At 45.5% G+C, this 27,239-nt stretch overlaps 1 protein-coding gene across 4 annotated transcripts in view; it reads left to right on the plus strand.

Annotated features, from left to right (window-relative positions):
* Positions 1–26,940, plus strand: part of SGPP2 (sphingosine-1-phosphate phosphatase 2) — a 110,820-nt gene extending 83,880 nt beyond the window's left edge. For all 4 annotated transcript variants that reach the window (XM_045078784.1, XM_013061602.2, XM_013061601.2 and 1 more), the window contains one exon: positions 23,609–26,940. In XM_045078784.1, coding sequence (XP_044934719.1) covers positions 23,609–24,160 — 552 coding nt within the window. In that variant the 3' untranslated portion in view covers positions 24,161–26,940. The remainder of the gene's footprint in view (positions 1–23,608) is intronic.
* The last annotated feature ends 299 nt before the right edge of the window (positions 26,941–27,239 follow it).

A 27,239-nucleotide genomic window follows, 5' to 3' on the forward strand; every position in this document is an offset into this window, starting at 1 on the left:
AGGAAAAACACAGCGTCGTGTCCGTTTTTCTTTTTCAAGTGGGTTACGGGGCTAGAGAAGCCGGCATTTGTGGGGAAGATTACTTAAGCATCTCATTCAGCTGCAAGGAATGGGCACAGCTGCTCCTTTCGGAACATCTGTCCCAGAAGAAACTGGAGCGAGGCCACAGCAACCCACACCCCACCTTGGGCCCCCACCACCCCCTGGGGCTCCTTCCACATGGGCATCTTTATTTTATAAAGGTCTGAGACCCTGACTCAGGCCCAGGCCCGAGTGGGGCCAGATGCATGGCCGAGGATTTGATGGCACATCATTTCTAGTAGCAGAAGGGGTGCAGTTGACTTTGATGGGGGATCCGGTTGAACAAGGGATTGGAAGTCTTCTTCCTTCAACAGCAGCAACTCAATCGTTTCCTGTGGGGTACCCAGGTGGGAGTCGGTCACTGAGATGTGGAAGTAAACAAAACCTGCCTCGCCCTTCTGGGCGTCTGAGCGTGGATGCTGACAGATGTGGGAGCTGCTGATTATGGGCTCTGCTGAGTACTGTAATTAGCAGGGAGCAGCTGCATCGGGCCGACGAAGGTGGCAGGCCTCTCACCCAGACCCCTTGCGGTCGCCAGGGACTGCCACGCACTAATGGTCCTCAACCCTGACTGCATATTCCACATCCCATGGAAAGCTTTTTAAAAATATCCGTGGGGGCATCTGGACACCCAGGTTCATACCAGCAGCATTATTCACAGTAGCTGAGGAGTGGAAATGACACACACATACATACACACACATGCACACACGCCTATATGGTAAGCATTGGTATTTGTTCAGAACTCAGGAGATTTCAGCGCTCAGCCAGGGTGGAGAGCAGAGATTAGACTAATTATCCTTTAGGACCGGCCACAAGCCTGCGCCTGAACCAAACTGAAGCAGGAAGGTGAAAAGCAGGTGGAGACAGATGCCATGTAGACACCCACCATGTCCGTAATGTGAGCTCCTCTAATCGCACACAGCTGGGACAGGACACTCACAGCGGAACGTCATGCCCTCCTCAGGGGCTGCCTGCTTTATGTCAATGGCTGCCCATGAAGCGGAAGCAGTTCAAGGAGAACAGAAATTTACTTAGCTCCCCCTTCAGGAAATTACGCCTTGTTAGAGGTGAGTGGTTTGCTCTCTGATGTCAAGGCTTTGGGGACAGGCCCCAGTTGACTCCTGGACAGGCCTGAACGAAGTCTGAAGAGGCAGAGAACCCACACACGGTGTCACTGTCCTGCCAAACTGGCTCTGGAGGGCCCTTAGAGAAGGGTGTCTCCATCCACCAAGATGCCTCAGCAAGAAAGCCAGGCACTGCCCTAGCTCCTCCCTTCCCACGCCCCACAGCCAGGCAGTCATCAAGCTGAATTAGTTCTGACTTAAAAATGCCTTGGAGCTGCTCTCACCACCCACCACCGCCAGGATGTTCAGAGTGTCTCCTTCCCCTGCTCAATGGGAAAGATGACCCAGGAAGCGCTAACTGTGGGTGGCAGCCATCTGGGAATTCTAGGTGGACTAACCTGTGAGAGAAGTCAGTCCTCTTCCTGGCAGAACATGGAAATAAAACATGGTGGCCCTGATGACATCCTTGAGCTGCTGATTCACCACGCCTGGGGCTACTGCCTCGAGGCTTGTTGTTCAAGGTAAAAAGTTTGTTATTGCTCAAGCTGATTTTTATTGAAGTCTTATGTTTCCCATGGTCAAAAATATCCTAACCAATAATTTATAGAAACAATTTTTTGTGTGTAAAATTTCATGTTCTCTTGGTTTGAAGACAAAACCAGTTGTAGCCAGCTGAAGCGCAGGGAGTAGGGGGAGGAAGAGAGGGTAGAATGTCTTGAACTGAGGCAGCTCATGGAGCTCAGTGTGGAGGGGGCTGAGTGACTAAAGCTCTGAAGGAGCCAGAACCACAGTGTCTCGGAGAATGCCTTCCTGTCCCTCCAGAGCACCACTGCTCAAAGAACCCCACAACCTCTCAAATCCAAACCTTAATTTCCAGAGGTGAAACCTTGATTGCCCTGCATGCTACCCTTGGGCCAGTAAGGCTCAGGGAGAGAAACAGTGCCCAGAGCAGAAACATGACCCCATAAGTCACCCCTTTGGCCACAAAGGCAGTGCCCCAGGAACAGGGACTAGAAAGACAACTCAGTAAGTTCACTCCTGAGAATTCCCAAACCCAAGAGGTAACCGTCTGCATGGATCAGGACTCCTGGAGTACAAATAATAGACGCCAGCTCAAACTCACTTAAGCTTAAAGGAAAGTGTATTCGCTTTTAGATACACACTGTAGGAGGGGGCAAAAGTCCAGTCGCCATTGGGAGAACAGGACTTGAGGTCTAGATCTTTGCTAGAAGTCCCCCCCACTCTTCCTTAAGCTTCTCTGTACATCTCTTCACATGATGGATCCATGTTCCTGTGCTGCCTTCTCTCTGCGGCGAGACCCAAGGAGCTCTGGGCTTCAGTTCTTTGTTTTATTCCTGAAAGGATTATAGTAGGGAAAATTTCAAGAAAGTCTCTGATGGCTTGGCCTGGACAGTGAACCCATTTGCTGCACCAATAGCTATGTGAGTGGCCTAGGACAGTGGTTTGGTCCCACTGGTCAGGAGCCAGCCTGTGGGGGCAAGGGCCACCATGGGCAGTGATGGTTAGGTATGGGATTAGGGTTGGCCTGTGGGAGGGGCCGTTCTCCAAAATGAAATGGGTGTGTTGCCAAAGAAGAGAGCAGACAAAGCCCCCCACTGGTATCCTTTCTACATTGACTTTATTGCATTTTCCTGCTCTTTCAGGGACTCAAAAACTGACCTATTATGGTTGTTTACGTGGGGAAGGGAGGATTAGAGCAAGTCAAGAAGGTTTCATGCTCAGTTTTCAGTGCCTGAACTAAGTCAACTTGTACAGAATTGATTTTAAATCTTTCTTTTTTAAGATTTTATTTGTCAGAGAGAGAGAGAGAGAGTGAGCGAGCACACAAACAGGCAGAGTGGCAGGCAGAGGCTGAGGGAGAAGCAGGCTCCCGGCAAAGCAAAGAGCCCAACGCAGAACTCGATCCCAGGACCCTGGGATCACAACCTGAGCCAAAAGCAGCAGCTTAACCGACTGAGCCACCCAGGCGTCTCTGATTTTAAATCTCTTGACTGATAAGGCAATTATCCCCAATATGCTAACAGTAAAATTAGCCAGAATTGCTGTTGTTGTTAGATTAGTGAATGGTTGTCCCATTATTTTGAACTTGAATTAGCTGAAATGCTGTTCTATTTTATTGTCCCTAAATTGTTTGATCTGTGGATAATTATATAGATACTGGGTTTTATTGGCTTACTCATTTATTTTGTTCCCCTAACTATTGCTTTAATTTTGGTTGCAGTTGGAGAACGTTGAAAAGACTTCTCAAATATTAAATTATCTGCAGCCCATACAAAAAACTGTGTTCTGGCTTTGGACTAAAGCAGTCCTGGTGTGTTTGTTTTTATTTGTTCCCAAGTTCTTTGAAACTACTTTAAAAACAAACAAACAAATAAAAAACCCCTTACTCCAAACTCCCTTTTTTAATATGGAAAAGAAAGCTAATTATAGTATGAACTATAACCAACCAAGCCTTACTTTCTGTTGTAGGATAAGTTAGTTACTGAGATAAAAAGGGGATTTGGTTGTGTTTCTGAGCATCCCCTTACTATGCACATTGGCCATTCTTTACCTTGGAGAGACTTATTTTTATACTTTTATTAAATAGAGAATTATTTCTGGTTTCCTACTAAGGACTCAGGGTAGAACATTCAACCTCTGTTGTTTTTAAAGCTGTTGTTGCGTTGTTGTTGTTGTTGTTTAAGATGAAATAAATCATTATTTGTTAACCACTGTAGAAGCCCCGACAGCCATTCCTTAGGATGATTAAAGGGAAACTGATGACCTTTATATGCTTCTGCATTAATCAAACTGAAGGTAGGGCATTTCCAGCAAGAGCTGCTTGCAATATGTATTCCTAACAATAAATGTAGGTAAATTAATTTTTCATCTGCTTTCTCCACACTGTCCAAAAAGCCACAGCTGCAGCTCAGTTTTCTGTCTGTTCTGTGTGTGTTGGGTGAGCGGGCTAGGCGGGAGTGCTCCGAATCCAGGAGGGGAGCGGGCCTGACCCTTGCATGCAGCCCACAGAAGACAGGCAAAGACAGAAGGTGGTCCACGCCCACGCGCTAGAATCGTGCAGAGCCCAGAGCTCCCTGCGGGCTGTGAGCAAAAACGTAAAGCGATGAAGCAGGCAGGCATGGACTAGAATGGGGCCGGCTGGCCTCGGACCAGAAGTCAGGTCCATCCTTCTGCTGCAGAAGAAACTAGTTGGCCTCAGAAGCTGTTCCAGTGTTGTAGGTTGTCAGACCTGAGGGCCTGTGACAATTAACTGACAATTAGCCTGACTCTCTGAGACTAATGGCTGGGCAGCCAAGCCAAGTGGACAGGGCCGGCAGCTGCGGAGATGGTCCATTGAAGTAGAGGGGGCCAGGCAAGGTGGCCATGGGGAAAGGTCATTTACCCCAGTGACAGCATCCCAAAAGTGTCCCTGTAACCCAGGTTGCTAAAGAGGGAGCTTGGATAAAATGTTTAAAGTCTAAAATTGTGTTGAGAATGCTTTCACTTGTGCCAAATAAATACAAACAACCCCATCCAGGGACGGAGCCCAGCACTGAGATCTAGGACTACACGGATACACTTGTGCTTTAGGTTGAGTTCCAGTTACTCGTAATGTAAGAGGAAGAGATTGGATTAAACCTTCCGCAGAAGCCCAGTCTCCTCCTGTTTCTTTTATTAGGTACTTGCCTTTGTGATGATACAGTGTGTTACAGTTTCATTGAAGGGTGAAGTGTTTTTATAAGCTTATAATTGAATGCCTCTCAGAAAACCCACAGTCTTCAAAATCTGTGCAATCAGCTTTTGTAAAATGAGTCAGACCTTCCCATTTATTTACATGATTTTTTTTAAAGATTTCATTTATTATTCATTTGAGAGAGAGAGAGAGAGAGAGAGAGAGCACGAGCAGGTAGAGGGAGACAGAGAAGGAGAGGGCAAAACAGACTCCCTGCTAAGCAGGGAACCTGATGCAGGGCTCCATCCCAGGACCCTAAGATCATGACCTCAGCTGAAGGGGGATGCTTAACTGACTGAGCCAGCCAGGTGCCTCTATTTACAGGATTTTTGAAAGATATTCTTTGGCCCCTTGTGTGTGTGTGTGTGTGTATGTATATATATATACACACACATATATATATATATTTCTCCCATAATGCTCACTGCTGCTGTGACATTCCAGAAAATGTTGACATGCACATGCCGACACACTTTATTCTCCTTGCAACTTTCTACATGGTTACTGGTTTGTCCTACCAGTGGAACAAAGGGAAGGAGAGGGAGAATGATCTGCTGTGATCCTCAGCTAACCCCCTGAAAGCTGAGGATGGAGCCTATTTCTAAATCAAATTGAATCATAAAATAAATTCAGTTTAGTTCAGTAAACTATTCACCTTCAGATGACCGACGTACCCCTTAGAAAAGAAGAATCCTACACATTATCAGTAGTTCAGAGCTGTAGGGGCAGAAGCAAATCCAGGGTGCTCAACGTGAGGTGACTTGGTCTCAACCAGGAAGCCTCTTCTACTCATCACACTGTCTCAAAAACCAGAAAGATTCGAAAACATTAATGAATATTTATGGAGGCTTAAAATAGAAAGTCATGATGTGAAATGTAACAATCCACAAAGGAAAGTTAAAAGAGCTGACTACATGCACTAAAGCTCTGTATATTAAAAAAAAAAAAAAAGTCATCATTAAGGGATGCCTGGGTGGCTCAGTCAGTTAAGCATCTGCCTTGAGCTCAGGTCACAATCCCAGGGTCCTGAAATCAAGTTCCATATTGGGCCCCTGCTCAGCGGGGAGCCTGCTTCTCCCTCTGCTTACCTCTCCCCCTACTCGTGCACGCTTTGACAAATAAATCAATAAAATCTTAAAAAAGAAATTCGTCATTAAAAACATAAATGTAGGGGCACCTAGGTGGCTCAGTGGGTTAAGCCGCTGCCTTCAGCTCAGGTCATGATCGCAGGGTCCCGGGATCGAGCCCCGCATCGGGCTCTCTACTCAGCCAGGAGCCTGCTTCCTTCTCTCTCTGCCTGCCTCTCTGCCTGCTTGTGATCTCTCTCTGTCAAATAAATAAATAAAATCTTTAAAAAAAAACCATAAATGTAGTAAATGATAAACAATTATTATGAGGACTCAAGAACAGGCAATCACAAGAACAGGCAATTCCTGAAAGAAAAAAAATAAAAATGTCCAATAAGCATAAGGAATCAATCTCACCGCTATTTACAGGGATGTAATAGAAGTCATGAAGGACAGGTGAAAATGAGATGTCATTTTAAAATTTTTGTTTGTGAGATTGGTGAAAAATAAAATCAGCAATGATAAGGAGTTAAGTAATAGGATATTCTCATAAGGGTACCTTTTGATCTAATGTGTATCAAAAGCAGTAAAAGGTACAATGCATAACTTTTCCAGGTACTTATCCTAAATAATCATTGAGCATATTGGGGGTAGTGTTCTTTAAAAATAGTGCAGGGGTGCCTGGGTGGCTCAGTAGGTTAGGCCTCTGCCTTCAGCTCAGGTCATGATCCCAGGGTCCTGCGATCGAGCCTTGCATCGGGCTCTCTGGTCAGCGGGGAGCCTGCTTCCCCTCCGCTCTTTCTGCCTGCCTCTCTGCCTACTTGTGATCTCTGTCTGTCAAGTAAATAAATAAATAATCTTCAAAAAAAAAAAAAATAGTGCAGCATTGAGGCACCTGCATGGCTCAGTCAGTTAAGTGTCTGCCTTCAGCTCAGATCATGATTTCAGGGTCCTGGGATCAAGTCCCATCTTGGGCTCCTTGCTCAGAGGGAAGTCTGCTTCTTCTTCTCCCCAACCCCTGCTCATGCTTTCTCTTGCTATTGCTCTCTCAACTAAATAGATAAAATCTTTAAAAAAATTTTAAAAATAAAGATATTTCAACATGAAAAATAATTTGAATGTGCAGCAGTAAGGAATTGCTCAATTAAACAAACTATCCATTAAGACCTGGGACAACATCCAATTATTTAACATTATGTAATTATGTATTTATTGATAAAGCAGTTATTCATAATTTCTAAGAACTGGGAACAACCCAGATAGATACCCTCAGCCGTGAATGGATAAGCAAACCAGGATACCTCCACAGGATGGATTATACTCAGCGGTAATGCAGAACAAACTCTTAGCAGTTGGTTCTCATGTGTATTATGTTCACTGAGAGAAGCCAGACTCAGAAGGCTGTGTATTGTATATGACATCTGGAAAAGGCAAAACTGTAGTGAGGGACAAAAGATCAGTGGTTGCCAGGAGTTGGGGATGTAGGAGAGCTTCTCTGGAAAGGAGTGGTGTGAAGGGTTCTGGTTGATGACGCCATGTGTCCTGATGTGTGTGGTGGTTCTCTCAGCCCATGCGTGGGTCAGACCTCTGAACTATGAACTCGAAAAGGTGAATTTTAGTAGATGTAAATTTAAAAATTATATTATACTCTGAAATACGAAAGAAGGGCAGACTAGGGAGAGAAGGGGAGAAATATACTCATCGAGGAATAAAAGCCAAAGAGGCTGCAATTTTTTTTTTAAGATTTTATTTATTTGACAGAGAAACAGTAAGAGAGGGAATACATGCAGGGGAAGTGGGAGAGGGAGAAGAAGACCCTCCACTGAGCAGGGAGCCCTACATGGGGCTCTATCCCAGGACCCTAGAATCATGACCTGAGCCAAAGGCAGATGCTTAACAACTGAGCTCTGAGACTCTAATTGTTTTTTTATTAACATATAATGTCTTGTTTTCCCCAGGGGTACAGGTCTGTGAATCACCAGGTTTACACGCTTCACAGCACTCACCATAGTACATACCCTCCCCAATGTCCATAACCCCACCCCCCTTCTCCCAACCCCACCTCCCTCCAGCAACCCTCAGTTTGTTTTGTGAGATTAAGAGTCACTTATGGTTTGTCTCCTTCCTGATCCCATCTTGTTTCATTTTTTCCTTCCTTACCCCCTAAACCCTCTACTCTGCCTCTCAACTTCCTCATATCAGGGAGATCATATGGTAATTGTCTTTCTCTGACTGACTTACTTTGCTCAGCAAAATACCCTCTAGTTCTATCCACTTCATTGCAAATGGCAAGGTTGAGACTCCAATTTTTTTTTTAAAAAAGTTCTAGAACACAGAAATCTGTTAATATGTATCAAATGAAAAAAACAGAGTACTCTTTGCTGTTGCTTCTTGCAGAGTTCTGTGGAACAGGTGTCCCATGAGATTCTGTGATAAGAATAAAAAAAAAAAAAATCCCAGAAGCAGTTTGTGAGTCTACCGAGGTTCTTAAACATTTAAAGTCAAAGAAACCAATTTAACATGGCTCACCCACCCAGGGCTCTATCCCATTTTATACAGTTAAGGAAATTCTTTTTCTTTATTTTCCAGAGAGAGTGGGAAAGCCCAAGCAGGGAGAGCAGCAGGCAGAGGGAGAAGCAGACTCCCCTCCAAGAAAGGAGCCCGATATGGGACTCAATCCCAGGACCCTGGGATCATGACCTGGGCGGAAGGCAGACACTTAACCGACTGAGCCACCCAGGTGCCCTTATGGTGAAGGAAATCCTAAGTGTTTACTCTAAGATGCATTCTAGGTCTCTCTCTGGCCAACTCTCAATTATTTCTGTGGAAGTTTCTGATCTCAAATTGAGTATGATTTGTTTGTGCTACTTTGTACGTTCCTGGACTGCCTCCGTCCTGACATCTATTGATGGGCACTTGGTAACTGCTAATTAAACAGTAAAATTTTATTGGAAACAAAAGCACAACCTAAAACTCTATATTGGAGTGAAAAATACAGAATCAACTCTAGATATTTAGCGAAGGGAATTTAAGCAGGGAAATGTGGTGCTCACAGAACATGGGAAGGGCTCGATGGGCAGAGAGAGCCCGTAGCTGCTGCTGCCCCCAGAAGCCAAAGGGCTGCTGGTAACAACGCCACTGACCCACCCCCTCATGAGCCCCACGTCTCACACTGACTCACCAACCTCATGAACAGATGCTAGGCTGAGTCCCACCACTGTAACTATGCCCAGAGATGCTTCTAGAAACTAGGAGCCGGGGACTAGACATTGGAATCATTAGATCAGCCGCTTCAATTAATGTTGCCGGGACTTCACCAGGTCACAGAAGCAGCAGAGGAAGGTGGCTTCCCCGTGAGTGCACTGGCTGGGTGACCTGACTTCCAGAGGAGCTGTGGGGACGGCACCTTTACCTTCTCCATGTCCCCAGTTCCGCAGGAGGTGGGAATGACCCAGGAGACCAGCTGACCATTTCCATCGGGCTTCGTGATCCTTGTTCCCACTGTCATCTAGATTCTATTAAGCAGACTCTGAAAAAGTCTGCTCATGATAATTTCCAAGAAGTGCACCTCCTAGGGAAACATGTTTTGCCAACAGAAAAGGCAGGAATGTGAATTTCCCAACCTTTCTTTTAACTCATCTACAAATGTTTCTATTTCATAGATTTAAGGACACCTGAGAGATTTTCATCCGAAATGTCTTAGGTCAGTGTGCATTTGGATGTGTAAAGATCACTTTATTAGCCGTTAAGAGCAAGCTAAGATACAGGCATGTGTTGGCTGTGTTCATCCTTTTGACCATTAGGCTGTTGAGGCTAAGAATCTTACTTTCCTCACCGTTGCATTCCTGGCAATGCCCACTAGTGCCTGCCAGTGGGCAGTAAGTGCACAGTAAACATTGAGGGGTAGGGATAGCATCTGTAATCAGTTCCTAAATCAATGTTTTTCTCTTTTATTTCTTTGTACTTTATTGAGGTAGATTTGACAAGATTCACCTGTTAGTCTGAATACTGCCTTCACCGTAGAAGTCTAGCTCACATCATCTCCTATTTGTTCAACATTATTTCCTTCTACCTGAAAGAATAAACTCGTGAACAAGGTATTAGGTGTGTCCCTGCCACAGTAAATACCGTGTACGCACGGCTGCTCCATTTCCAGCTTCTCGAACTCCCCGAGTCGAATGCGGCCAGCGTCTCGCTGTGCGAGAAGGGACGGTGGAACAGGCCTCAACGGCATGAAGCTTTGAGGCTCCTTGACGGCCCAGTTCTTAGGAGAGAAGGAAGGGGGTCTGAAGACAGGCCACTCAGTACCTCCCACGTTTCAGTGAGCAAATAGGATGGTGATACAGTCAAGGATGAGGAAGAAGGTTCTGTAGTTCCTAACGCACTTGAGAATTTCATGGAGAATCTGGGGCCTGGATATAGGTGTGTAAGTAGCATCTAGAAGAGAGGGAGAGGTAAGTAAGCACCCCCAAGTAACCACCACCCAGGTCGCAGTACATAGAGCATTACCAGTATCTCAGAAGTGCCCCCCCATGCCCTCTACACTGTACCTCGCCAGGGACCCCCTCCCCAGGTGTCCTCCCCACCCCCTAGTGGAACTCCCTGTAAATGGAATTACATGCTAGACATTCTTCTGCCTTGGGCTTCTTTCACTTACTAATTTGTTTGATATTCACCCCTGTTGAATGTAGCTTTAGTTCACTACTGTTCGTTGCTGGATAGTATTAGAACATACGGCTATATCACACTTTATCTCTTCTCTTATCAATGGGTATTTTGGATTGTTTCCAGCTTGAGGCTGTTGTAAATGATGCTACTCTGAGCTTCCTTTGATGTGGCTTTTATTTTTTTTTTAAAGATTTTATTTTATTTATTTAACAGACAGAGAGATCACAGGCAGGCAAAGAGGCAGGCAGAGAGAGAGGGGGAAGCAGGCTCCCGGCTGAGCAGAGAGCCCAATGTGGGGCTGATCCCAGGACCCCGAGACCATGACCTGAGCCGAAGGCAGAGGCTTAACACACTGAGCCACCCAGGCGCTTCTGATGTGGCTTTTAGAGCAAGTATGTACGTCTGACTAGGAGTATAAATGTAGAAGTAAAATTGCTCAGTCATCAGGTAGGCTCAGCTTTAGGATATACCATTGTGTCTTCCTAAGAATTAATGCCAATTTTCACTCCTGTTGGTGGTCTATGAGATGTCCAGTTCTCGGCATCTCTCCCCATTCTCCCGATGTCAGCCATTTACATTGTAGTCATGCCCTTGGTTGTGTGATGGTAGTTCATTGTGCTTTTATTTTGATTTCTCTGATGAATAATAATTCAGCCCCTTTTCATGTGATTATTGGACATTTATATAGCCTCCTTTGTTGGGTGCCTTTTATCTTTGACTTTCTTTTCTTTTCTTTTCTTTTTTTTTTTGCTGGGTTGCTTGTCTCTGTTGGTGAGTCACTGGTCAGATATATGTACAGTATTGAAATTTTTTTTCCCATCCTGTGGTTTGCCTTTTGGCTCTATTGGTGGTATCTTTAGGTAAAGAGATATTTTTAATTTTAACATAGCCCAATGATCAAATTTTACTTATGTTTACAATTTTTTTGTATTGGTGTTTAAGATACTTTGGCCTACCACACTGTCTTGAAGATATTCTCTTGTGTTTGAGAAGATTTATTATTTGGCTTTTCTTATTTAGATGGGCAGTCTACTTGGAATCAATTCATCTGTATTCCATGGAAATACCCAGTATGCACAGCACCATTGATAAGGATTGCCCTTTTTCCATTTACTGAAGCATCAGTTTTGTTATAAATCAAATGACTGTTGACACTCCCTATGTCTGTACACTCCACTCTCTTGTGTTTGTCTTCATCCGAATGCCATCTCTCTCTTTTCTGTACCTTTGTATAAGTCTTGATGTGAGGTGGTAAAAGTCCACCAGCTTCAGTCAAGTATTGTAACTCTCCCGGTTTTGATCCCCTGTGGGCTTATTAGAAAGTCTTCACAGTTTTTTTAGTGGTTACCCAAGAGATTACAACACGCATCCTTGATTTATGGGAGTCAAATGCAAATTAGTACCTCCCCACTCGCTGGGAGGAGTGAGTCATTAAATGAAATTCAATTCTATGTAGATTTAAAGCCCACAAGAACTTAATTTTACTGTTTCATAGTGAACATGTATTTAGGTTTGTCTGTGTATTTATCCTTTCTGTTCTTCATTCCTTCCTACAGTTCTCTTTGTCCATGTGGCATCTCATTCTTTCTGCCTCCATTAGTCTATTTAGTGTTTGTTCCAGCATGGTTATGCTGATAATGAATTCCTCTCAGTTTTTGTTTCTTTTGGAAAAGGCTTTGTTTCACTTTTGTTTTTTTCTTTGGAGGATATTTTTGCTAGGTATAGAATTCTTTGTGTCCTCTCCTTCAGTGTCCCTGAACTGGATTCTTGCCATTTCCATGTGCCCACAATATGGACTAAGTTGGTATAACTGGCTTGGTCAGATAACAGTGAGTTTTCAGATCTCATATCTGCCAAGCAAGGAGGACTATTTTTAGAGCTATGGATAACCCATCAGTATAGGCTTTTTGGAGGGCATTTTGCAGAATATATGGATGTCTAAAGTGTACATTCTTCATCTTCTGGGCTTCTAGCCCAATTCTAGGAGTTTTCTCTAAAGCATATAATCGCACAAGTGTAAAAGTGAAAACGATAGCAAACATTTATAAGGTGCTTATGACCTACTGGGCACCATTCTCAATGTTTTGCATGCATTGACTTCCTCACAGGACAGTTGACTACTTTATAGCAACCCTACTAGGGAAGTGCTATTGTTATCCCAGGCTTACAGAGGAAGCAGAGAGAGGTTGAGTAACCTGACCAAGGTTCTGTAGTTGGTAAGAGATTAGACGGAGATTGAAAATCAAGCAGTCTGACTTCAGAATTCATGCTTTTAATTACCATTCTATACTACCCCTCCAGGATGTTATTAATGCATTTAAAAGCAAACAATGAGAATATACTAAATGTCCATCGATCAGATCTAGTTAAGTAACGTATAGTGTTTCCACAGAGTGGAGTGTTCTATAGCCATTGGAGTAATGCTTTAATGAGTCATGCTTTCATGATTACATTCTTGTAATCATGGAAAGATGTGTGTGACATATTGTCAATGAAAGAAAGCTTTGGAACTCCATGGAACAGCTTACAAAGTATGGCTCCATTAGTTGTGAAATCATGTGTGTCGGGGGTGGTTATGGACAGAGGCCTCTGCCATGCACTTGTAATACTGTTTTTGACAAAAACTGTAAAGCTATTTTTGTTTAATGCACAGAGACTGCATTTTACTCTCCCTCTATCCTCCTATATTTCTTGGTGTGTAGTAGCCAGTTGAAAATAAAAGCACATGATTGCTCTTGAATGAATGCATAATAAATATTTGAGCTCTGTTATTATTTATATGAGGATTTCCTGGAAGGGAGGTTTGAGACTTTACTGTCATGAACAATAACTTCTTTGACTGGGTACTTGCATTTCTTAGTATTCCCCTGCACTGTCTGGTTTCGGGGTTTTGTGTTTTTTCTTCAAGGAGCAACACTTAGTATGGATTTTGGCAATGAAACAGATACGTGAGTTTCAAAGAGCTTACATCTCTTATCCGTTTATTGTTTGAGAATCAATCAAATTGGCAAACCATTGATTAACAAAATTCCTCTTAGTTGCTGTAATCCTACCTCCCAAATCTGATTGACAAAGGGAAGCTACTTCTCAGCAGAGTTACTATACACCCAACCCTTCTCTGTAGTGCTGTTTCAAAATGAGAAGCTCACCTCGAAGAGTTGAGTTGAGCTGGACAACACTGCCTGCAGAGAGCCACAGCAGTGTTTCTCTAGCCATAAAGGGCAAAGGGGGTGTTTATCCAATACAGCCATAAAACTGCCCAAGAATTGGTCTTATGAGCCAAGTCTGTCCTGCTGCTGATCTGACAGACCCAACTGGGCCACAGCAGACAGATAGAGAGGAGTCAAGGAGCTGCCTTGCATCCTGTCCTCTGAAAATCAGCATAAGCTCCAGAATTTAATTTTGATCTCAAAACACTACTGGGGTCCATGTTTAAGGTATGTCTGTGGTGGGAATGTTCCTTAAAACATGCTCACATGGGAAAGGAAGTAAATACTTCATGTATCATATTTTTTAATGCACTCAAGTGTTCCTGTAAGTGCAGCAATTGATTTGATTCTTTTTTTTTTTTAAAGATTTTATTTATTTACTTAAGAGAGGAGAGAGAGAGTGAGGGATCATGAGAAGGGAGAGGGTCAGAGGGAGAAGCGGACTCCCTGCTGAGCAGGGAGCCCAGTGCGGGACTCGATCCCAGGACTCCAGGATCATGACCTGAGCTGAAGGCAGTCGCTTAACCAACTGAGCCACCCAGGTGCCCCAATTTGATTCTTTAAATAATAATAAAAAAAAAAAGATGGAAACCTCCATAAAATTATTTCATGTGCATAGATTGTTTTCTGTACCATACCCCGAGCTCTCCCCACACTTGTGAAAACAAAGGGTCGCCCATATACCAGTCTTGTGCCTCATTGTATCCTGGCTCCCACTTCTCATAAACTGACATAGCTTTGCCTCCTTCTCACTTAGCACATACTTAGTGACGAGGAAGTGGAAATCCCGTAGTTGGGATCGTCCAGCTTTATCAAGGACACTGCGGGGCTGTATTTGACATCACTAGGAGAGTCTGCAAAGCAAGACTCGTGTTTTTCCAGGCTCCTAATCTCTAGTTCCTACCGTGATGCAAGGGCCACAGGCTATGCCTAGAACTTCTGTGTTTGCACAGGCAGTCAGGACTCGAGAATTCAAGCCAGTATTTATTTCCTAAGGTCAGTGACAAAGGGCTGGGACACATTTTCTTTCCCTCCAATTGTGAGCACCCCATTAATAAACCAACAAAGAATTCTCAGATCTCTCTCTCGTACATCTTTATACACAAGAGTTTCTACATCAGAGGATCACCTTAGGACTTTGAAAAGCTCTACTCTCACTTTCAAGTATGGTACTCCTATAATCCAGAAGTTTTAGCCTTTTGTGTGTGTTTCAAAGAAGCCCTCCAGCAGCCCTGACCTGCTATATTCACTGAGAAAAGCCCACGTTGGCCTCAGGGGTTGAGCAAGGTTAGACTGGGCCCTGACCAGCGGCCTCAGCATCCCCGGGAGCTGGTGAGAAATGCAGACTCTCAGGCCCCACCCGGACCCACTGAATCAGAAATGCCTTTTAGGAAGCCTCACAGCAGATTCTAATGCAGGATACAATTTGAAAAGCACCATAACAGCCTCTATACGATATCCTAGCAAATATGGGGACAATGCCCATTAAATTTCAACCTGCATGGGCCTGTTCAATTATATTACATCGAACATGACTTTCTTCTGTTCTCTTGTTGCTCAGAGGCCCCTCTGCCCACCCAGATTGGAGAAAAATCGCTTAAATGTTTGACAGTGCCTTTTGTGTCTTCTAGCAGATTGCCCTTCCCTATGCTTGTCATTCTAACAGGCTGCTTAGCAGTTGTCAAAAATGATGTTATAACCTGCCTCGAAGCTTGCTTGATCTCCTATCATAATCCCAGTGACCTGCCAAGCCTTGTGATTCATTATAGTTAGAGCTGTGCATATTAATACGAATTATGGGTGGGGGAGTTTTGTCTGCTCCGTGAAGATCTGCTGTTTGGACTTGTTAGATTCTGTGAAGCCTGGACAAGCAAGTGATTGTTTCCTAAATCACAGGGCATGCGGACTGAAGTTCAGAGATACATACCTAAGTATCTATTTAGCTAATGTTAGTATTTTAAGAAGCATGCAATAGTATCTTATTACATCATCACATTAGGAAACACGGAACCAGCCATTTTTACTTGTTTACTTAAGAGATAGACGAAGTAAAATGAGGTAAGAGTGGTGGTCGGTATAGGGAATGTACATATTCAGTCATCCAAGATAATTAATCAAATGAATAAACATGGAAATAATTATTTACTTGCCTAGGTATCATCTTAAATGGTATAATCCTAACTCTTGCCCAAAAAAAAAAATATGTGTCAAAGATTTTATTCAACTGATTAGTTAATGAAGGAAACTACAAGATATATGGCATGAAATATTTATAGATAATTTAATAAAGAAATATTACTTTGAGACTACTGGGTTATATACAAAATTGGTTACTGTCCTGTAGGGCAACAAACTGTCAACTTTGAAGTTATCCTTTCCACTGGACAGAAATTATTTGCATCTCTGACAAACAAAAATCTAGCAACTAGCCGGTCCCATCATGAAGTCCGAGACCTCTATCCAATCAGTAGTAAACAGTGAACAGAGTACCAACCCTTCTGTAATCCTTGGGTGGCCGTTTCTGGCATATGACATTGAAAGGAGGGTTTTGGTTTTTTTGGTTTTTTGGTTTTTTGTTTTTGCCTCATGCCCAAGTTTTATATCATTTCTCTTAACACACCTACAGAAAACCATTTTCTTTTTTAAAAAAATTAACATAATTTCTAATGAGGGTTTAAATGTGCTCATTTAGAAAGTGAGCATTTATTTTAAAATTGCAGAAGGTGAAAGGTGGCTTGCTTTCTTCTGTCTCACATAGTTACTCCCGAGCTTGGTGAGTTTTCAAAAGGTCCTTTTCAGAGCTTTCTCTTTATGGTCATAGATTTCCATGCCTCGTGACCCTTAGTCCTAGATTTGTGCTTGGCTGTCAGGTGGCTCAGGAGACAGTCGTGGCAAGGCGGGGGGAATCAGCGACAGAGCTCCCCCTCAAAGAGCCATGACTATCAGGAGAGTCGACCGCTTATGTTCACACCATGTGGTGAGGTCAATCTTCCTGCTTTTGCTTGGTCCCTGTGAACGCTGGTGTGTTTCAATGGGAAATTAATATTTTTTGAACTTATGCATTCGCTCTTTCTCCCCTATACATATGCTAATCACATAACATGTAGGTTTCTCTCCATAATCATTCATATTCATATTCATGAACAGTGTTGCCTCCCTCTTGCCATTTGGCTTCTGCTGAATCTCATCTGCATTATTCTCAGAAATTGAACTAACTGTGAGCCAGCATGGAAATGAGGACGTATTCAGAGTGTGTTAACTAGGAAATGCTGATCGATAACTAAACGTTATTTTCTAGAATGATTGTAGGAGTTTGGTTGTTTTTTCCCCCAGTTTGTTGTAACGTCGGGGTCTGCCCGCACTGAGGGCATTCACTGTGCCTACAAAGGAGCGGTCTTGGCTTTTCCTCCGCTCCTGGCTGCAGCCTGCTCGGTGAAGGCAGCCAAGGGCAGAGGGCCCTTCACATTCTCAGCGGGGGACCTGGCTGAGGGGAAGATGGCAGAATCCCAGAGTAGAGTTCTCGGCATAAATAGTCCCGAGATCTGAATGCATTCTTTCCTAACAATCGAATGAATGGGTTTCTTCTCCCTGCTTCTTTCTAGTTAGCTAACCTTGTGTTGTTCTGCTCAGTAGCATTCTTCAGTGAAGATGTTTGGAGATGGAATGTGAGTTTGAGGCAGGAAGCTGCCGTTGGGATTGCGCTGTAGGGTCAGAATTCATAAACGCTGGCCATGCGCAGGGTGGGGGCCTATGCCTTGAAATATCTGGAGGTGCCGACCAGGAGCAGTGTTTCTGTTTGGCTAAGAATAAAAACACAATTTTATGTGTTTCTATAAGCACTGGCTGGAGTTTGTCCTGGTGCTTTGGGCTAGCTTGATTAGCATTCTTTTCCTGAATGCTCCAGATTGCCGATCTTTATTTTTGTTTTCTGTAATGAGACAAAATAAATCTTGAGCTTTTATCTAAGTACTAAGTTTTATAACTGAAAATGGGAATGGGCACAAAAGTCGTCCTTCGGCCTTCTAACTTGGAAATGTCAGTCTCGTGTAATGACTTTTTGCAAATAATTGAAAAGGTTTTGTTCAAACCCAGGATGGTAAATGAAACTAAAGGTTCATTATATTTCAAACAATGTGCTCGACAGGGAAGCCCTGACTACGGATCTCACAGGCCTTATTTTAAACATAGTTACATCCTGGAGGAATGGTAATGCAGAGGGTCGTATCGTGCTTGGGGTGCTTCCTTTCTTAGCATCATGTGAACATTTATAAGCACCAGTTAATTATTTCTGTCTTCATCTATTTCAAAACAGTCTGATTTTAACATCCTGATTTCTTCACCTGGATTATATTTTTATTATAATAAAATACTAGGTGTTGATCAGAAAATTTATACAATACTACAAAGCATAGAGAAGACAATCATCATCTGTAATATGCCAACAGAAAAAAACTGCTTTTAACATTTTAGTTGATTTCCTTCTGATATTTTACCCATGCATGCAAGTATGTATTTCTATAAAACTACGAGCATCCTTTCTGCAAAGTATGTATTCTGCTTGATATTATCTCACTTTGGGTTACTTTGAAACCATAAAAAATAAGGCTCCAGAAATGTATCCTCTCAAATATTCATGCTATATTATTACATATTATTTATTTATTGCATATTATTACATATTTTATCTTATAGTATGCTTGATTTTATATCTTTCTAGATTATTTTTCTTATTTTGATGCATGCCCCATTCCTTGTGCTATTTTTGCTTGATTGTGTTCCTGAATTGTTCTGTCGTGGAGCACTGTTACTTTTTGGACTAATTGGTACGAATTGAACTAACCCAATGAGAGTCATTCCTCTACACAAATCTTTGTGAACAGCTTTATTATTTTCTTTGATTTTTTTTTTTTTTAGAACAAACTCCTAGGAGTGGAATAATTGGATCAAGGTGGTGAATATTTTGTACACTTCACAGTCCAATTATAGTCTGTGAAAAATGTTTTAAACCTTTTTTTTTTTCGAAGTAAGGAATATCTCTTCTGCCATTTTTGTCATGTCTTTCCTTACCGTGTGTTAGTCCCATTCCCTTTCCCCGATCTCCTGTGCCGCCCACATCTCCCCATAAACCGCACATGCCTTTCCCTCTCTTCTCTCGGCCCTGCCTGTCACCTCCACCTGCTCAGGACAGCATTGTGCCAGGGCTGGCTGCCGGCTCCCCACCTCTGCCCTGTGCCCTCTGCACTGACTTCTGCGCACAGCCCATCTTCGCCTTCCCTGAGACCTGGGAACTGTTTTCCCTCTGGCCCTGTGTACTGTGCCGAACGGTAGAGGTTCCAAAGAAATCCCCTCTTTGTTTATAGAATGTGCTCACATCAGAACAGCAGATGCAATTTTGAGATAGCAAGCTTTGTCAGTCCCTGTAGTTTGAGTAGCTTGAGAATAGTATAAAAAGTTGTTCTTGAATTTTCAAACATTAGAGACCTTGGGATCATTTTATTACTAGACCATTAGAGCCCCAAATGGGAAAGCTCATTTGAGATGATTCAAGTATTTTTCTTAAAAAAAAAAAAACAAAAAAAAACACTAAAGGTCTTTATTACAATATCACCTTTTATGGCAGAAAATCCAACCATGTGGCTGGAAAGAAAAAAACTCCACGCCAGCAGCCATATTGGCAAAGATTATTTTTGCTGAAAATGCTAGGGCTGTGGACCAAAAGTGTCTAGTCTCCTGATGCACTGAAGAGGAACAGAATTAGCTTATGAAGAATATTCCAACCAGATGTCTGGGAATTGGTAACTGCAGTGGCAAAAAAGACAGAAGGAAGGAAGAGAGGCAAATTTTCTTTTATGTATCAAAACAGTGAGTATTACCGATTAGGGATATTCAGGATAAGAGAAAGGCATTAAATTCTCCTAATCACTATCAACTGGGAATCTGCTATGTGTTGGGTTCTGTTGTAGAAGTGAGGACAATGCCAAGGTGCAAGAGAACGCACCTTTGTTGAAGAGTCTTGTAATCAACTCAGGGGAAAGCATGTGGACGCAGGACTGCAGCAAAGGCAAGAGAAGGGAAGAGCTTTCTGAGTGACGTTGAGCAAGGCCCTCGGCATTCAGTTCAGGGAGAGGTTATTTCCAGCTGCGGCAATGCACGAGGATATTTTGGAAAGGAAATAGCTTTTGAGCCAAGCCTTAGATGCACTGATAGGATCTTGATAGAGATGGTTAAAGTGTATAGGACATAAAAGGAATGCAAACCTGGGGTGACTGAATTGTACCGGGCATGTTTGGGGAAAGCAAGTAGCTCTATCCGAGTGCAGTGGAAAAGTTCAAATGGGAAAGCAGTGAGTGAAAGCCCTAGAATGATAGATTAATCAAACCCATATCTTGCTGGACTCTCTCCATCTGTGAGCTGGTATTTCTCAGGGTTTTTATCTGGGCTCACTGTCTCAGTGTTAGGGCAGGTGTTCAGTGCAGACCCCTGGGCCCACTTCAGTGCCCTGAAATCTGCATTTTTAAAAAAGATTCTATTTATTTATTTGACAGATCACAAGTAGGCAGAGAGAGCAGGGGAAGCAGGCTCCCTGCTGAGCAGAGAGGCGGGTATCAGGACCCTGGGATTGGGACCTGAGCAGAAGGCAGAGACTTAACCCACTGAGTCACCCAGGTACCCCTGAAATCTGCATTTTAGTAATCCTTCTGGGTGACTGCAAAGCATGGAAAAATTAGAAAACATTTGCTATTGAAACAGCCTTCAGGACAGTCCGTGAAGGTTTGGGTGAGGGAGAGTGGCAGGCAGGAGGGGACATGAAGGGTCAAGCTCTGGATGGCGACAGCAGAGCAGGGATTCCACTGAAGGAGGAGTCTCTGGAATGTAGTTGGGGGGGGGGTTGTGGGCTGAGGGAGGAGGGGGTACAGCCAGCAGGGCTCTGAGCTTCCGTGGCCAGGGGCAGTGGGGCACCCCAGTAGCAATATGGATCATGCGAATTTCCCCGAACACCTACAGGATCACTCCACGCCTCACCCCCTGCCCCGGCAAAACTGCATTTTGTCCCCACCCCTAACTGAAATGCCCCCCACGAAGTATTTCTGGAGTACTGGCAGGTACTCCTGAACGGGTCTGAGCCCCCTCATGCCTCCTTGCTGTCAGCAGGTGGTCTCGGGACGGCTTGGCTGCAATCCTTGCTTCCTGGCCGGTCCATGAGCTCCAGCACCTTGGGCTTGCCCACTGCCTTCGGGGCTCAGCAGCTCCCTGATCCTGGCGGTGTCTGCCGCACTGGGGGTCCAGGAGAGGCGTGTGTTACTCTGAGTACCGTGGCCCTGCCCTGTCAGCCCCCTTCCCTGCTGGCCTGCCTGTCACCAGCTTCTCCACCACCGCCCCTTCAGGTCCAGGTGGTCCGTGCCCGAGACAGATCCAGGGGCCGTCGTGAACCATGTCCTGCCAAGGAGTATCCTCCAGTGCTCACGTGGGGCTCTGGGGCCTGGAGGTGTGAGCACGGATGGATTCTGCCCTTTGAAGATTCCTTGGCCAGAGCGGTCCCAAAACAGCCTTCTTCAGGTCTGAGTTTTATAAATTGAGACAAAAGGACTCTTTTGTCCTGACTTCTTCAGAGCTCAGATGGGACATCAGTGGGGCTGCCAGGAGACCCTCTGAGTGGTAGAATCTTCTCTCCTCACTAACAGTAAAGGCTTGTTTGGGGTGTTGAGTTCAATGAATTCATTGTACCTGGGTCTCCTCCTTCCCTCAAAACATGTGTCCTTTAGAACACACAAAGTATTCTCAGTCCTCAGCAAGTGACATTTTGGCGGGTGGTTTCTCTCCCCCTCCCCCCGTTCACAGGTATACCAAGGCCCCTGTGGGGGACACAGCTGGGCTCACCTGGGATCCCCACTTCATATGGGAATCCAAGGCAGATCCTGTTGGTAGAGGGGAGACTGAATTATTTCACTTAAAATTTTTAAAGGAGGCAATGTGTTTGCATGATGACAAAGGTCCAGATACACACGGGGGCATCCTGTGAAGAGTCTCCTTGCCCACTGTGTCCTCTGCCAGTCAAGTGAACTTTTGGCGTATCCAAGAAAGAATGTATCTCTATATTCTCCCGTCCTTTAAAAAATGGAAATGGTAGCATCCACACACACTGCACCATGCTTTTAAAAATCCCACATCAGAGGGGCTCCTGGGGGTCCCAGTTGACTGAGCTTATGACTCTTGGTTTCAGCTCAGGTTGTGATCTCAGGGTCATGAGATGGAGCCCCATGTCAGCTCTGTCCTCGGCGTGGAGTTCGCTTGAGATGCTCTCCCTCCCCCTCTGCCCCTCCCTCACATGCTCATGCGCGCGCTCTCTCTCTCTCTCTTGCTCTTTCTCTCAAATAAATAAACAAGTCCTTTAAAAAATCCTATGTCCCAAATGAAACCTCCTCATCCATGTCACAGTGACAGAACATATTGCCCTGCGTGACCAATGATACCATGGTGAGATCTAACCGGTCCCTCTCAGGGGAATGTGCCATTTTTCTCGTCCCTGGTTAGCACGGACACAGCCACAAGGACCACTTATAAATACACACCTCATTTGGATGCGGGCAGGTATATCTCTACGGTCAAGTCCCAGAGAGAGATTGTAGGTCAGAGGTTCAATCAAAATTTCCTCCTCGTGAGGGTTGTGCCATTTTGCATCATACAATTGTGTGAGCAAGAGTCCCCATTCCCTTCTACTGCTTCATCCACAGAATGTTTTCAGGCTTCTGGGTTTGTCACAGCCTGCAGGCGAGAGGTGCAGTCCCTGCACACTGCGGGGCGGCGGCGGAGGGGTACACGGGGAGCCTGTAAGCGTCCAGGTCTCTGCTTGACACACAGCAGCAGACACCCAACAATGGCATTTAGTAACAGCAAAAAAAAAAAAAGTCCACCAGCTTTTAAATTTTTTTTAAGATTATTATTTATTTATTTGAAAGATTGAGACAGAAAGAGTGACAGCACAAGCCAGGAGAGAGGAGAAGCAGACTCCCCACCGAGCAGGGAGCCCGATGCCAGTGCCGGGCTCCATCCCAAGACCTTGGGATTGTGGCGTGAGCCGAAGGCTGCTGCTTAAGGAACTGAGCCACTCAGGCACCCCTAAAGATGTTTAAATAGGCATTTAAGAAAAGAAAGGCGGGATAGAGTGGGGCAGGGCACAGGGGAGGAGAAAGGGAGGAATGGAAGGAAGAAGACCGCAATCTAAAATGTCCTAAAGAAGGATTAGTGAAGACAAGCCTGGTACTGAAACGGCCTGCGTGCTGTTTGAGATTCCGTCTCTGAAAATGGCGCCAGCGCAGGTGGCGCTCTGGCAGTACCCCATCCAGAACGTCTTCCCAAACCACCCCCAATAAATGTACCTTAGAAGGGACGGCAGCCGCTGGTGGCATGCACATGGCGCCCCCAGCAGCTAACCCCCCCCCCGCCAGCCCGCACCCCTGGCCTGCCAAGGAAGGGTGACACCACCCCTGCAAAGATTGTGACAACCCTGCGACCCAAAGTTAAATGATAGAAGATGGAGGAAAAATGGGATTAGAGCTGCGCGTTATGAAAACATCTGCCCACAGGACGAGGAAACTGGGAAGTACACAACGTGAACACCACAGGTGTTCTTCCCATTCTCAAATCTTTGCAGCTTTATACTTTTCAAAGCAACGCCAAGTAAAGCAATGCCAAAATTGTACTTCCGACGTCAAAGCGGCCGCACTTGACTCGGGTATGCCGGACCACGGGGGCTTACGTTCTTCTTTCCTCTCCTTCCCACAGGATGTGCTGGGTGGCATCCTGGTCACTGCGGTCCTCATCGTCCTCACCTACCCCGCCTGGACCCTTATCGACCGCCTGGACTCGGCCAGCCCCCTCTTCCCCGTGTGTGTCATCGTGGTGCCCTTCTTCCTGTGTTACAACTACCCCGTGTCTGACTGCTACAGCCCCACCAGAGCGGACACCACTACCATTCTGGCCGCAGGGGCGGGGGTGACTCTCGGGTTCTGGATCAATCACTTCTTCCAGCTCGCGTCCGCGCCCACCGAGGCTCTCCCTGTCGTTCAGAACATCCCGCCACTCACCGCCAACATGCTGGTCTTGGGACTGACCAAATTTGCCGTGGGGATCGTGTTGATCCTTCTAGTGCGTCAGCTGGTACAAAACCTCTCCCTGCAGGTGCTGTACTCCTGCTTCAAGGTGGTCACCAGGAACAAGGAGGCCAGGCGGAGACTAGAGATCGAAGTGCCTTATAAGTTCGTCACCTACACGTCTGTGGGACTCTGTGCTACGACCTTTGTGCCCATGCTGCACAGGTTTTTGGGACTGCTCTGAACTGCCAAGAGTTGGAAGGGAGTCCCCTGGACCAGGGAGCCCAAACAGGAAAGGGGTGAGGTGGGCAAGTTTTGACAATACATTTTTCTTTAAAAAAAAAAACAAAAAAAACACTCCTAAGTCACATGTCCGTTTTGCTGATAGCTGAGATCAATGTTGCTGCCGTGTGAAAGGAAGTACTGTGTCCTAGGACCATCAGTCTGTAAGCATCTGGCCGCAGGGGAAGCCAGGCTAACCCCGCAGTCTGTTGTTGGAGGGCCTCCCGCCCTGTTCCACGGACTTTGGGCCTAGTCGTGGGCCGGCAGGAACTGCGGCCTGGTTTGGGCGATCCAGGAGAGACAGGCATGATCTGAGAGGCTGGAGGTCAGGTGTTTCTCTTCCTTTATGACCTTGCCTGGCACAGAGCCTCATGTCCAAACTTGGAACAAGGGTCCGGAGAAAGGATGGCGTCGTGTAGAACTGCCTTTCTTGGACAGGAGGACATTTTTTTTTATGACTCAACTGTGCCCACACGGGTGGCAAGAGCATTGTGGACCGCACCATGGGGTGGTAAGAGACGGGAGCACCCGTGGGAGATCGTGGGCAGGAGCCTGTTTCCCTCTGGAGTCCCGCTTTCTGGGGGCATCCGCTTGTCCGTGTCCGTGCGTTGTGCAGAACTCCGGGTCGTGTTTCCCCACTCTTCTGATCCAAGAAACCCACTAGCTGCCCGCACCTCTGTACGTCGGGGTTCCCAGGGTGTCCTGCTCTCTCCTGCTTCACCGTGACGTGGGGCGTATTTGGGTGTTTCATGCTTCCCTACAAACTGGGGAGGCGCTATCATCTGCCTGTAAGAGTGGCCCCATACAGCCCGTGAACTGAACGCTCCCTGGGCCCCGACAAGGAGGGAAGTGGCCTCCGGGACCTTGCTCCTGCATTTCTGTTACTTTTTGTAAACCGATTTTCCGATTTTTTCACCTACTAAATAGAATCGGGGGCTCTTTTCAATCTCCCCACCACCTATCTTGCGGCAGTGTTAATTAATGTAATTAATGCAAGAGCGGGGTTAGCCTCTCTCGGGAAGACAAGCTGACCAAACACAACACAGCCTTTCAGCTTGCGTGTGTCCGCACAGGGTGTAGGCAGGCCGTGTTAGGGGAGCACGCCCTCCGGGGGCACATCTTCCGCTCTGAAGGACCAGGAGCACGCATCGACGGTCCTCTGAAAAGTTAGCAGAAAGGCGTGGTTAGGAAGTCTCTTCTGCAGTGTGGTACCTGGGCCACTGAAACCAGGGACTCGAATCCCAGCACCTGGTTTCTGGGCACTTACTTCAGGGTTGGGCTCTTCCCTCTGCCTCCAGTGTGAAAACCGAAAACCCCATTGGTCCTGATTTCAAACACGGCCCCTGAGCTTTCTGTCGAGGTCCCCTTTGCTATTTGGCTCAGTGCTCCAGTCTACCGAGAACAATGTTGAGGAAACCATTCTGCTTTTCCCTCGAATCCTTCTGACATTTTTCATGGTCAGAGGAGGCAGGAATCAAAAGGACATTTATTTGACTGTTCTTACAGCAAACTCTGCCTAGTATTTGTGGCACCAGGATGGAGCATGGTGGGGGTAGGGGGCAACGTACAGGCATCCCTGCCCTGGGCCAGCCCCCGCCATCCATGCCGCAGATGAGGCATGTTCCTGCATCATTTTTAGTTGCTTTTTCTGAAGCTAATTAGCAAAGGGATCAGGGTTTTCCACTTACATCTTTTGAGAGGAGGGGCCCTAATTGTCACAGCAGTGGGTGTTGGCAATTCACTCAATGTGTGTGTGTGTGTGTGTGTGATTTTTGATGCTGTCCTTTTAAGTCCCAAAAATAGGACAGCAATCAGCTGTGATAATGTATTTAAGGCTGTATTTACACGATTGGATGGAGGATGATTAGCTTTGGATCTTAAAGAACGTGGTTGGTCAGTTTTTTAAAGTATCTCGTTTTGCAACTGGAAAATTAAAAGAGTGTATATCAGTGAAGACCATTTTAGTTTTTGAGCTCCACTACTCTGCAGGAACGGACTGGAAAACTCACTACCTGCTTCCCACTCTTGCTCACTGGCCCTCCTCTGGCACTTGTTATACCCTCCCAGGCCTGAGGTCTCTCTCACATACCCGACCCCTGTCCCTTCAAAGAGCAGGCCTACTGGCTCCTTGGAGACATTTGGATTTTCTCTCTGGGGAGAGACTGCCCCCTGCTGGCGTAGCCTCAGTCGTGGTCCAGAGCCCCTCTCCTACCGGAGACTTGGAGATTAAGACTTAAAAGTCAAACTCACCATGATGTATCCAAGATAAACTTAGGACCTGGGGTCTGGCCAACCCTGCATTTGGAACCCTCAAAGCCCTCAAGACAACTGGCACCTCCAGGAGCTCAGCAGAACATGCCCTCGTCCTTACGGGCAGGCCCTCCCAGCCCCCTCCCACTCTGGGCCAGGCCCTCCTGCAACGTCCTTAGAACCAGCTGTCTTACTGGTTTTGCTCAGGCCTGCACCACAACAGAATATGCAGAAGGAAACACAGATGGGACCCTGAACTAAAAACCCTTAAATGACTGTGGCCGAAGTCACTCTACAACATGCCTGAAGGTCGCACTGTAACCTGGGATTTTTCTCCCCCAAGTAGGCATCTCCTGCTTCCCGGGTGTAATCAAAGCATGTGGTGTTTCGGGGCCATATGCTCCTGGTTTCTATTTTGGAAGCTTTCAGCTGTCTTGCTTATGTACTGTATGTAAATTTATTCTTTTTAAAATAAAATCATTTTGTGTTTGATTATGACTTCTTATTAAATGTTTCGAAGGCCAATGTTGGGCTTCCTTGGATTTTTCCCCTGGACTTTTCAGGGTTTTCAGGTTTCAGTGGACCTGAGTTTCAGGGTTCAGTGGACCTGAGTTGAGAAGAAGTGGCAAAAAGAAACGACAGGCTATCTAATTTTATGTTGCTGTCCTAATTCAATCACATGCGGGTGTTGGGGAGTCTCATGGCCACCATCGATGTGAACAGGAAGAGGAATGAGCACCTCCCATAACTCCTTGATGCTAAAAAGAATCGGCTTACCTTAGTGTCGTCAG

This window comes from Mustela putorius, unplaced genomic scaffold (assembly GCF_011764305.1).
Source record: "Mustela putorius furo isolate JIRA1106 unplaced genomic scaffold, ASM1176430v1.1 tig00000275_pilon_pilon_pilon, whole genome shotgun sequence".
Classification (NCBI taxonomy): Eukaryota; Metazoa; Chordata; class Mammalia; order Carnivora; family Mustelidae; genus Mustela; species Mustela putorius.